Source organism: Brienomyrus brachyistius, chromosome 3 (genome assembly GCF_023856365.1).
Source record: "Brienomyrus brachyistius isolate T26 chromosome 3, BBRACH_0.4, whole genome shotgun sequence".
NCBI classification, from domain to species: domain Eukaryota; kingdom Metazoa; phylum Chordata; class Actinopteri; order Osteoglossiformes; family Mormyridae; genus Brienomyrus; species Brienomyrus brachyistius.
The window spans coordinates 21,361,859-21,374,959 of record NC_064535.1 but is presented as its reverse complement, the minus strand read 5'-3'; the positions used below and the strand labels follow the sequence as shown (position 1 = coordinate 21,374,959).

Below are 13,101 nucleotides of genomic sequence, written 5' to 3'. Positions count from 1 at the left end.
CTTTGAAATATAATCATTTTTGCTAAAATGACAAAATTGGCTAATTATGCAGCAGCCCACAGGAAGATGTGACTGTCGGCTGTCGGTCCCACACTGCGTATTAAATCCCAGTGAAAGCTACCTTTGATGGGGACTGCTGTCACCAGACTGACACTTTATTTATTGTTTCTTGTATGTTGTGGCTTTTGTGATTGGGGGTGGGGGGGGCAGGGGCTGGCCTTTGGGGAAGATAAAGAAATAGCATACCCGTACCTGGGCCCCTCTAGATGACAGCTCCGACCACCAGCACCAAACCAGGGCCACTATTACAATCAATCCTATGAGGGGGATGGAGAGAACAGGGGGCTCAGACGGAGGAGTGGAGTTCTGAGAAAAAAACAAGGGAATGTGGGGATGGAAGTAGGAGGAGCGGGAAGTAAGGGAAATCAAAATGAAAGAGAGAGAGCGAAAGACAAAAAAGAAAACAATTACATATGGAAGGGTAGGTATACAGAGACCTAACAGGTAAATAAAACATGATCAAGTCAACAGGTAGATAAACATATGGAATGGAACACAGATCAATATAGAAATAGATAGATAGATAGATAGATAGATAGATAGATAGATAGATAGATAGATAGATAGATAGATAGATAGATAGATAGATAGATAGATAGATAGATAGATAGATAGATATATAGATAGCAAAAAATAACTGCATTTCAAAAACCATCAAATTTGCTGAGAATTTGATTCTGCGCAGTGTGGACACACAGGTACACAATGTCTACGCATGGAGGCTTTTATGGGCGCGATGAGAGAGCCAGATGGACAAAGCCGGGAGAGACGTGGGGGTGGGGGTGCTCATGACGCCCCTTCGGGCACACGGGCTGCCACGCACGGGCGTGCGACGCAGTGACAGGCCAGGGACAGGACGCCAGTGTGTAAGACAGGACGGGACAGTCATGCTCTCGGCAGGGAAGCCGGTACGAAGCCGTTGCCACGGTGACGTAGCCTCACAGATAATGAGCTTGACAGAGACCACGATTAACACATTGCACCCTACGTAACATTTTACATCGCACACTAAATATTATGGCGACGAACTTAATTTTATGTCATTTGTGTAGGTCTCATTAACCCTAAAATTCCCAGTTGACGCTCAGTTATGTTTTGACAAGGTAACACTACCACTGTCCCACACCAATATGATACTAGGAAACGAACCTTATGGCCTCATTAAATATATGTATATAAATTCAGCACAAAAAAAGCCAGAAGCAAAGAAATTGGACTAATTAATTTCATTATAACCCAAATTAGTCCATTCAGAGGCACCTGAAGCCATAGTCTAGCTACGTCTCCTGACTGCCAAGCAGGATGCAAACAGGCAAACTGAACGGTAAACTAAATCAGCTTGGAAGCACAGATACAGCCTGTTATCCGTGCTGCCTGGATGCCTCTTGGAATCTGAAAAGTACTAAATAGTTTTAGCCCTCATTAGTACAGTCGCCACTACAGACAAATCATATAATATTTATATAATAAATATTATCATTTTGTTTTATACCGATATTTCCCTTTGGTTGCAAGGTTTGCAACACTAAGCTTGTTTTTTGTATATATATATGATTGCAGCAAAAATGTATAAAAACTTTTCACACCAACTCGGGATGTGGTGCACGATGGTTGTTCACGGATGACAAACACATGGACACCTTGGAAGGACGAGGGACACGGCAAGCCAGCACGGCACGAGGTACGGCGAGGAGGGAGGGGTCACCCCCAGCGGCGAGGAGGGAGGGGTCACCCCCGGCGTCTCTGCCCTCACGCGGAGCGACACAGATTGCTGACGTCAGACAGGAGGATGCTTGTGCAAAAGAGCGAGCAGGCAAAGGCTGTTCTTTTGCGCTTCTGAGACACGGACACAGACTGCTGAGTGTAGTGTGTGTGTGTGTGTGTGTGTGTGTGTGTGTGTGTGTGTGTGAGAATGTTTACTGACTTTTACACAGTATTTCCACACCATCCCTGCACACACCACAACTTGGCTAACATCTCTAACAAACCTTAGCCCTTTAATCCTACTTAAACGTTCCTCTCCTTCCTATAACTCATTTAACCTGAACTATTAACACATACTTACCCTCTCTGCCCCAATCAACACACACACATCCCTGTGGCACCATCTACTCTTGGAGTCACAGACACACTGAATCAAAGACCCCAAGCCACCCTGAGGCAGACAGGGCAGGATTTGGGAGGGGCGGGTAGACCGGGAGACCTGGGCTCATGCGGGACCCGATGCCCCCCGCTGCCCGTGAGCTCCGGCCATCCTGGCCCCTCACCTGAGCCCTCCCCTCCATCAGCCTCCCCAGCTGCTCCCGGTAGCTGCGCAGCTCCTTCTCCAGCTCGTCGCGCTCCTTCTGGCTGCTGTCACACAGGCTCTGCAGTACCAGAAGCTCCTCCTTGAGGCCCTCACACTGTGGTGGGACACACAGAGGACAGCAGCCTGGCATGTGAGCGGCACAGTAGGACGCAGAACCACCGCGCTCATCAAACTCCATTACCATTACAGAATGTTCCGGGCTGGGGATTTGTGAAAAGATACCTTTGGTGTCTAGCTACACTCTTGGGCAACGACCTCGATGAGGGGGTAGTTATGGACATACACACGACAAATTATGTGTTTCGCGGCTCGTGAACTGCTGGCAGATTCTCCCGCTGTTAGATGCGTCGTGTTGGCCGCAGAGGCCCGGTGTGGAGGAGGACGAGCCGTACCTCCTTCTGCACTTGCAGGGCCCTCTCCTCCGCCTGCTTCAGCTGGTCACGGAGGGAGAAGATTTCACCGAAGCCCCCGTTCCAGCTGGTAGGGGTCACGGGCTTGCCGTCGAAGGAGATGTTCTTCTGGATCGAGGCGTCTACCAGGCGGCAGTTGGTGCTGGTCTGTGTAGAGATCCTCCTACTTCCTACCTCTCCTTCGCCACCGTCGACCACACGCAGCTGCCCGTCCTCTGTCTCGCTCTCTTCCTTCAGCGGCAGGCACACGTCGTTGGAGCTGCCACAGAGAGCTCCGGATCATTATGTGTCTCTCAGGCAACTGTCAAATCGCATTTCATATGCAAAGACCGGCCTTTCTCTCCTGCTCTCCTGTCCCACACACGTGTTCAGGCTCCTCTAATTTATTTTGGCCGAGGAAGCTGGTTCTCTTGAAGTGGGGTTTGTGGGGTATGTGAGTTATACCAGAGGAATGTGCTTATTAGCATGTTCAGGGGGTGTGTAAGGGCCTGAGCTGATCTGCAATAGAAGTGAAAGGATGCCAACATCCTGTTTGCATGAGTTACTTACGACCAAGAAGCCATGGTGAATTGGCATGCTAATGGTGTTTTATATGAGTTATTGTGACCGAGGAATCATGGTGCATTACCATGCTAAACATGTTTATGAGTTACTATGATTAAGAAATCATGGTGCATTAGCATGCTAAACGTGTTTATGACTTAGTCTAATTAAGAAATCATGGTGCATTAGCATGCTAAATGTGTTTATGAGTTACTGTGATTAAGAAATCACGGTGAAATGCATGCTAAACGTGTTTATGACTTAGTCTGATTAAGAAATCATGGTGCATTAGCATGCTAAATGTGTTTATGAGTTACTGTGATTAAGAAATCATGGTGAACTAGAATGCTAAAGATACTTGTATGAGTTAATATGACCTTGAGGCTTTGGGTAGAGTAGCATGCTTATGGTGTTTATGACAGTTAACATGAGGCCCTGAGTGAGTAAGTATGCTAAAAAGTTTCTCGGTGAGCTGTAACACTAAAGGAACACAGAGAAGTTAGCATTCTGTGGCAGTGCCTGATCTGTCGCACCAAACGAGTGTCTGAGTGCTTGTTTTGAGCCCGAGAACATAAGCGTGTGAGTTATGAGCGGAATGAGTGAGTCATCCCGCCGATCGCACCCCCGTCACCCGGCTATGTACGCACACGGCCGCACCGGGCTCTCTGAGGACGCACTCATCACTTTTTCATTCCCCTCATCAATTATTTGCTGAGCAGACGGTCCCTAGGGCCAGTCGCAGTGCTGAAAGCCACAGCTAGTTCTCTCAAATAGCACAGATACATCAAACACAGCGACTATTGCAGACCCAGTGATATTGCGGACAAGTTAATGGAAGCAGAATATGAAGTCCCACATCGGCCGGATAGAGATAACATCATTTCCATGATTTAAACTTTTAAGAAGGAGGACTGTAGGGACAGCTGTTCCCAACTGGTAATATAGTTCTGAGAGTGGAATGGGCGGAGTCACTGCCTGATTGACAGGTTTCTCACCCGGTCCTTTGTAGCTGCAGCAGCTGCAGACGCTCCAGCAGCTGCCGGTTGCCGTCCTTGAGGGCCTGACACTCCTCCTTCAGCACGCGGCACTCCTCCTTCAGCAGGCCCACATCACCTGACCAAATGGGATGGAGGCCGGCTGGTCAGGAGCGTCGACACACATCCAGTAACCCTCCAGCCAAAGCAAAGGGGGAACATGGATGACATGCCTTCGAATTCCTGCAAATCCACATCTAAAACACAAGCCTGCTCAGATTGTTACTCACTCATCAGCTGTGTATCAATAGCCACACATTCCTTGATAGATATTAATCAAACACAAAAATGTTGCCCTCCAGTGCTGCCAAACACAACAGGTTCCGGAAGCCCCACCCCTTCTCCATCCATCAAAACACCCCGGGCAATGTCAACAAGATATAGCACCTGGCCATTGCCACTCATCTGATCAGTCCTTTCTGCACCAAGCTGAGTTCAACAGGCTCCTCCACCTAAATTCTCTCCATTCCAAGACACATGTTCTGCATAACTAGGTCATTATCTCAGAAACATTTCTCGACCCAACCCTGTCCGGCAAAAGGGCAGATTGTGGCACCCAGAGGTTCTGCTGGGAAACACGATGCTCCAGGTCCTCGTTCTGGAGGACCTCATCTGCGTTTTGAAGTTGTGTCAACAAAGTGGGCGAGACTCCCAAAGAGAAACCTCACACTTGACCATCACTCTCCTAGCCGCCTGCACGAATGTCGCTGGCGGTGATACAGACCATTTTAGTCCACACTGAGAGTCAACATCAATATACATCCCTTTATCTCCCAGTGCTTGGGGGAGATACGTTTTGCAAAGACACAGATTGAGAATGATTGAGCCACAGATGTGGTACATGCATGGATAAAGGCAAAATGGAAATTTTAATTTAAACGGGATTAGAAATGAGAGGGACAAATTCACCAAGATGAGAAGAGCAAGCTGACCGCAATGGGGGTGGGGGCTGCAGTGGGTTGGACTGTTTCATTCACACCAAAAAAAGAGACCGCTTGGAAAAATGACATAATCCCTGCACAGGAAAGGCGCTATATACCCCAAAGGTATCGCACAACCAGGATAAACGGACAAATGTGAGCAGATCGGTGCATAAGATGTGATGTCATAGAAACGCGGTGCAAAAGATGTGATGTCATACAAATGCGGTGCTGCGCCGTGCCAAGCTTGGAGCGTATTCCAAGCAGGCTGAGTACAGACCCTAAAACCCACCGGAAAGGGGGGAGTGCCTGGAGGCCAGCTGGGGATCTTAATGAAGGATTAAGGGATCTGGAAAAACTGAATACGGTGAAGTCATACTGTAAAATCAACAGCCTAACAGGACTCTTATCATCCAGGGAGGCATTTAGGCATTATTCATATTCATTAATGCGCAAACTGTGTTTGTAACAGGGATATTTTTCTGGAAGCGCTTTTTTAGATCATGAGTTTATATTATAATACTGCTATTTAAATCAATTAAAAAATCAGCATGAGTTATCGCTTGAACCCTGAGGGGTGCATCGCGGAGAAATTCTGAGGTTGGCGTTCTTCAGTGGGATGCACGAGCTAATGGTGATGCACACATCACAGAGCAGGGGATTCTGGGAAGGCGGGCTGATAGCGAAGATAGCACTATTATCAGCACTCTTGGACCTGACGGTGGTGTTTTGTTGATCTTTTATCTGGGAAATGAAGGTTTCCACTGCCTCACCAGCTTTTTGTTAAATTCCGCAGAACACTGAGAACACTGCATCCAGTGTAGCTTTGCCTTCGGTCACGCATGAAGTTCCTGCTTTCGCAGCAGCTATTAGCGCTTAGCGACCGCAGGCGATGCCAGGTGCCAGCCGGACCCCGGCTACCTTCTGAGTTCTGCTTCTCCCTGTGTGTCAGCTGGTACCGCCGTCCACCATGACCTACTTCAGGCATCTTCTGCTCTTTATGACACCTGCAGCTACTGCGCGAAAAAAGGACGTCAACGTTTTCACAGCACAGCTGAACCCCGCGTCTCAATTAAAGACGAGCGATGGTTTTAAAAGGAGACTCCTGCCATTTTATAGACCGAATTGGTCAAAGTTTTCTCGTTTTGACAGAAAAACGCTCAAATGGAGGGAAATCATTCCCAGAACCATCCAGAAACACAATCCGGGGGAGACGCGTAGCAAAGCATAGGCTAAGAATAGTTAGCATCTCTATCCAAACACAATCATCAGCAGATCAGCAGTGATCGTATGACAGGGATCAATATTCTCCTTCACGTAAACCCAATAGCCAATTTGTCATTTTCCATATAGCTCATTTTGATTTTAATTATTTAGTGGACAAGCTCAACAAATTGTCAGTGACCAAAAATTAACACCCTATGATTTACATTTATTTAATAGATAGTTTTATCCAAAGCAACATACATTTTTGAGACAGCAGGGTCGGCCAGTGCCTGTAGCAATGAGGGATATTAAGGGCCTTGCTGAGGGGCCCAACAGTGACATCACTCCTCTCAACGTGGGATTTGAACCAACAACCTTCTGATCACCGTTTCCTAATCCGCTGAGCCACACTCTAATTTCCATTTCCTGGAGTTTTTTTTCACCGTGAGGAAGCGTGTCCTTCATTATGATAAGGAAGGTCCTCCAGCGTTTGTCTGGGAAGATCTGAGCACCGTTACAGATTAGTAAAAAGGCCAGGAGCCTGACGTTATATGAGGAACAAGGGATGAGCGAAGGGAGCTAATGAGCCCGATCTGCAACCGTTACTATGCCTCACAGCTGTCTTTGTTGCACTTTCGGGCTGAACCTGATTCTGTTTGCTGCTGTGTGGAGGGGAGGGTGTTCATTTTGAGAGGGGGGAGCTTTTTCTCCATTTATAGGATTTAACAGCCCACCTGTCCCAGTCTATATAAACTAGCATGTTCTGTTTTTCTTTGACACCCCCCACCAGAAGCCCATAATGGCCTTACGATCCTTTTGGGTTCCTTTCTCCCCCCTGACAAAATGACCCCCCCCCCCCTTGGTGGCCCCATCTGGTTTGTCCCCGGACATCACACGGCACTGCCTGATGCTCTCACATCCCCCCTGCCATAGCCGCTCTCATCCATCTCTTCGCTTCAAAAAGTGCCGAATCCGAGGGCTCAGATCTCACAGGCTCTAAACATCTGCAGAGCTACGAAAGACGTGATGGCAGAGTCTTGTTTGCGAAATGAAAAATGAGTTCCTGGGCCAGGAACATAATTATCTCATCAGCCAGCTGAAATGTGTCTGGATTGCAGGACTGCAGCATGTACAGGCTGTCAGGATGCTGTTAAGGGATCAATGTGGCGGAAAAGGCATATATACAGTGGGTAATGCCATCTGATTCCTCATGAGGGCAGTAGGGAGGTCAGAGTGCCTCACCCTGGTTGCGTTCCTCCTCCCTCCGCTGGCTCTTCATGGTGATCTCGGCGCGCAGCGTGGTGATCTCCAGCTCGTACTCCTGCGTGGTGGCATGCAGCCGCTGCAGCTCGGCCCGCAGCCGGCACAGCTCCTCCTGCAGGCTGGCGATGTCGTTCTCCCGCTCAGCCGCCGCCTCCTCGGCCGCCTGCTGCAGCACCAGCACCTCCTCCTGCGCCGCCCGCAGTTCCTCCTGCGCCTCAGCCAGCTCGCTCTCCTTCTCCTCCTCCAGGCTGTCCATCTCTTCCTGGACGGAGCGCAGCTGGGCTGAGGTGAAGAACACAAGAGTGTCATTCGCACAGAGTGCATAGCGTGCGTCTGGAGTGCGCGTGTGCCTCTGTGAGAGACCCTGATGGAAATGTGCTCCTTAAGGGATATTACAGCCGATGCACTACAAAAGAACAAAGTCAGTAAGGGCACTACACTGCTAGGAATTAATTATATATGAATAAATACACAGCATTTCAAGGGCAGGCAACTTCCTTCAAGAAACACCACTGCATTTTTTCACATTTAGCATATGCTTTTAACAATGAGAAACACTTGGGATTTGAACCAACAACCTTCCAAGCACAGAAAACAGCCTCCAAACCGGCTGAGTCACACAATCATTGAGCCTCGTCTCCCAGAGATCCTGGTTCCCCCTACAAGGGTGGTAACCCCCACTTCCACAGTTGACGCACGTCTCAACCCCTGGAGAGCGGTGCAAGCAGATTCCCGTCAAGGCCGTGGGGAAGGGGGGGGGGAGCAGGGGGTTGCTCTACTTTTAGAGAATCACGCAAAGTTACGTCATGCACCATCTTTTCAAGGGGCCGCATCGATGTGCACGACGTCTCGCCTACTTGGCAGGATGGGGATATTCATAGAATCCTATGGCATCTGGAGGGGCCCCACAGTGAAACACATGATCCATGATGAAGTATGAACCCCCCCCACCCAAGTACTGACTTCCAGGAAAGATGATTGGCTTTCCTCAGGATAATCGAGGAATGTTGACGGACACCTCCGGTGGGTCAGACAGTCAATCAGGACTTTTTTGCTCGTTTGCTGTTTGTAACCAATGACCATCATTCACCAAAATAAAAGTGCAGGAACATGTATAACCCATCGGTCTCAACACGGTCATGTGACCTCATGGTTTAAAAAAGGACACCTACAGTTGAGCTGGGTCTTCCAACGAGACCATAAATAAGGTCAGGTGAGGTTCTGGGCATGACCGTGTTCTAGGGTCACCAATTATTAAAATGTTAAGGCAGTCCAGTCAGGTTGCGGTTGACTGCAGTCACGGTCCAGTCAGTCCTGGTTTGAAGTTACCTTGTAGCCTTTGGATCTGGCGTGTGAAGGCCTCAGCTTGGTGCGCACTGGCCAGACGCTCATCTTCCAGCAGACCTGGGTTTGGGGGAGGGGCGGCGGGGGGCGGAGGGAGAGAGACAGACAGACAGAGTGACTGGAAGTGGGGAGATGCTGGGAGTTTATCGTGACTTTATGTCCCTCTTTCTCCTGATACCCTTTTCCAGAAAAAAAAATCAAGAGTTATAAAGAGGCTTGGTCATTGGGTCCCCAGCTGGATTCAGTGAAAACCACCCCCAGGAGGAAAACATGGGGTGGAGACAGCAGGAGAGAATGGGACCCTGACACCCCTTTCAGATGCACACTGCCACCCTGAATCTTCCTGCACATAACTTGGATGGGCTGTATGTGTGAAGGCAATTGTCTCTAGTCAATCAGACGTTAAATGGACTCTACCCTGCTAGCTCCCTAGTACGAAGTCCAGGATTGACCCCCATGTGTGAATGGAGCAGGGAGAATTCACCGTGAGCGAGCGGGCGTGCTGATGACATTTCCAGCATGCGACTGGGATGGAGATGGAAGAACACAAACATCCGAGGGTGAAGAAGAAGGGTCATTTACACGAAGAAGACCCCAACGAACTTGAGAGACGACAAGATTAGGAATTTCTGTCTGTAGCGCTGTAAATAAAACACTGTGATTTCCGAGTCATACCTATTCTATCATGTCCTGGGTGCTCAATGCTCTATCCAAACGCCATTTCTAGTAGGTGTGAACTCATCCGACACAGACAACCTCCGGTTGAGTGCAACGTGTGTGAAAGGGAAACTGTCTGATCTCGACTGTCCAGACAGTGTTCATGTGTGAAAAACGTCACGCCCTGTACCCCATTTTACCCCTAAATCACAGCCGTGTGTCGCTTGTGACTTAACGGTTTTAGCTCACTAGCTACCTGCTCCAAAATGCTGTCACTATGGCCAAGCTTTTAGGAAGCTGATCTTTATTCGCCCTGTCAGATATGATGTCATTTTCGGGCAAAACTTCAGCTTTTGGAAAAGAAGCCATTTGTGAAAGTGGATCTTTACAAGCCTGGCGACCTCAAAGGCCATCTGCGCGCACTCAGATGTTTCCTGGTCGAATGATTTGACGTGGCTCCATCACGACCGCAATCAAAATGCTTTTACAACTGTTTCATTTCAAGTTATGAGAAAATGGAAAATTTTGTATCCAGAAATGCACTGTTACCTGCATTCTCTGATTTAACGCAAAAATGCAGGCTGTTCATTGTGAAATGTGGGAAAGCCCCCATTTCAGTTTAAAGCACACATATACAGTACAATGTCTTTGTGTAAATGTGCACATACATCTCACCTTATATATCAAGTTCATGATGGGGGGGGGGGGGGGTGGCGGGGTGCTTGTGGTAAAAATGTACGCTGGGGGAAGTTTAAATATGTAACTTACTCTGGTTTTAATGTCAGGTTACCGCATACTTGAACCTACATTTCTGTGTGTGGCCTTTAAATTGTGTTTTCCTGTCTCAGACATCGCCACACATCCCCACATTCACATTGCCACCATGACTAGAGGCCGAGTGACTCGACGCATTTCGGCCATGACTAGAAGCCCAGTGACTCAGCGTATCTGCCCCGGCACTGACGGGGAGCAGCTGCTCGCCTTAAGCCCCGAATGCCAAGTGTGCCCTGCGGGGGGAGCACCGCCGTCGCATCCACAGGGGACGCCCAAGAACCCGAAGACCTTCCCCGCGGTGGAGTCGGAGGTGTTAGCGCCTGCTAAAAATAACCCATCGTTCGGCGAGCCGCCTGCCTTCCACGCTGACTGGCTCGCAGAAAACCTCTCAGTGCCAGAAGCCATGGACCCTCCCGTCGAGAGGCCCTGTATCAGCCTAGGAGGAGGATTTTTCTTGGCATATGTGATTTTTGTGGGGAATTTGAAGGGTAGAGTGTAGCCTGGGAGCAGAGGACAAAAAATCTAGAGATAGCCATACAAATGCTAATGAACCACATGGTGCTGCTAGACACTTTAAGCATATCTTAAAAGGCCTCCAATCCAGAACAATCCAATCATCTTCCAAATCTTTCATAGCCTCCTTTACAGCACCCCTGACCAGGAGCGTTGCGCTTCTAGTCTAGTAGCCCAGAAGAAAAGGGGACAGATACATGTATTGCTCGCATGTTTTGCAATAAAAATAGATGACGACTTATTCAACAATCCCCAAAGAAAAGGAAGTGATTAGATCATATGTGTGGTACGAAGCTGGCCTGCGAGGTCTTTGCTGACTGCGCTTCAGTGGTTCAGAGTTCAGTGGGACAGAAACGTGGCCCAGTTACTTTGTGTTTCTGCTGGGCTTATTTGCACGGCTGTGCTCTATTATCCTGGTTCATCTCATTATCTACACGTGAAGGTGAATCACCCCGGCCACATGATGCTGCTCCTCACCCTGCAGCTCGTGGAAGCTCTCCTCGTGCTTCTGCGACATCTCCCGTGCCTCTTCCAGCTCCAGGAGCAGCTGGAGTACCTGTGCCCTCAACTCCTCCAGCTCCTGCCCCTCGGGGAGCGGTGCCCCCTGCCTGTCGGCGGTCTCCACTGCATCCTTCCTCTCAGCTGCCTCCCCCGCTTTCTCCTCGGTCACCTCCTTCTCCCCATTGCCTGCCTCTTCGTTCTTCTGCTCCTTCTCCTCATTCTCCTCCAGGGCCTCCTTCTCCTTGGCAGTCAGCTCCTCCTCCATGCCAGGTTTCTCTGGTTTCAGGTCGTCGTCTGTCGAGTGGAGGGGATCAGTGTTACAGATTAATAAGCAGATAATCTAATCTAATCATGCCAGACCCAATAGAAAAGAGAGTTTATCCAGTCCTAATTCCTTATAAAATGCGGCCATGTTGGGTTTGATGAAGGACAGTTACTGGGGCTTTGATTGTCACGGTGGGCGGGATTAACACTTTACTGTCAATCACAGCCACAATCCTTCAATGAAAATGAAGTAAACAAAGTAGATTAAGGCACCCTGTGACTAACAGGGCCAATAACCCACCCTCCATGGTCTTGAAGCATCCAGTTTCCTATCATTGATGTTAACATGAGGAGCTGCCTCCGGCATCACCTGACCCAGAGTCGGAGCTCTGATTGGACAGCTGCCCTGCGATTCCATTGGACAAGCCAGACAGTCCCGCAGCCTCAGTGCAGCTGGTACAAATTCTTGCGCAGCTCATTCAACTCCCCACACTCATCATCATCCGACAGCTGACGTGTCCCCACGTGGGGGTCCAGCTGCTCTAGGGTGTCCCTACACCACCCATCTACTCCACCTGTTGTTCTCAGACACAACCCTCTCCACTGCCATCATATTTTTCTACCCCACACCCACCGAGTAGACTGACCTATCCACAGACCTTTGCCTGCAGCCCTCGGGGGTTGACACAAACCCCTCCCATCCCTATTTGAAAACAACCAATCTGTTGTAACACCTCAATCGCCATGACTAGATGAGTGGGAACAAATATTCCAATGCGCCACCCAGTGGCAGGAATAGGAAAAACACAGCAAAAAAATTGGCAAATCGTGATCCTCTCCAATCTGAGATCTCTCTCTCACTCAGCGTGACATATGGCTCATTCACAAATACTGTGACGAAGGAGGAGCATGGAAGGTCCATTTAGGAAGATATGAGGTCTGGTTAACTGTGGGGGACCAAACTCTCCGGACTGCTAAAGCTTCCTGCTACAAGAGCAGCTGTTGGCTTCCATTCCTGGCTGATGTTCCCTGAAGAACGTCGGGACCTAATTATAGTCTCTCTCTCTCCCCCTTTATTTACTGAGCTCACTTACGCACGCAAATTACAACCTGTTTAAATGGCTGCTGATGAAATTTGGGGATTTGCGTCCTGCAGAAACAGCCCCCCCCCCCCCCCCCCCCCCAAGGTCACCTGACGTCGAAGCCACGGCGACCGCAATCTGAAGACTCTCCATTAGCCAGAATTCGCCTTCGGATGAAAGGATACGGCACGTTTAATCGTAAGCTCATTAGGGAGGCTTTGA

At 49.1% G+C, this 13,101-nt stretch overlaps 1 protein-coding gene across 8 annotated transcripts in view; it reads right to left on the bottom strand.

Moving 5' to 3' along the window:
• LOC125738932 (coiled-coil domain-containing protein 136) overlaps nt 1–13,101 on the bottom strand; it is a 31,889-nt gene that overhangs the window by 7,082 nt on the left and 11,706 nt on the right. For 4 of the 8 annotated variants that reach the window (XM_049008469.1, XM_049008467.1, XM_049008463.1 and 1 more), the window contains exons 2-8: nt 11,510–11,827; nt 9,074–9,148; nt 7,724–8,026; nt 4,317–4,434; nt 2,761–3,037; nt 2,328–2,462; nt 247–366 (exon numbers count right to left, since the gene is read on the bottom strand). In XM_049008469.1, coding sequence (XP_048864426.1) covers nt 247–366; nt 2,328–2,462; nt 2,761–3,037; nt 4,317–4,434; nt 7,724–8,026; nt 9,074–9,148; nt 11,510–11,798 — 1,317 coding nt within the window. In that variant the 5' untranslated portion in view covers nt 11,799–11,827. Of the gene's footprint in view, nt 1–246; nt 367–2,327; nt 2,463–2,760; nt 3,038–4,316; nt 4,435–7,723; nt 8,027–9,073; nt 9,149–11,509; nt 11,828–13,101 lie in introns of those variants that run through there. The other 4 variants (XR_007396935.1, XM_049008464.1, XM_049008470.1 and 1 more) reach the window with 4 other exon arrangements.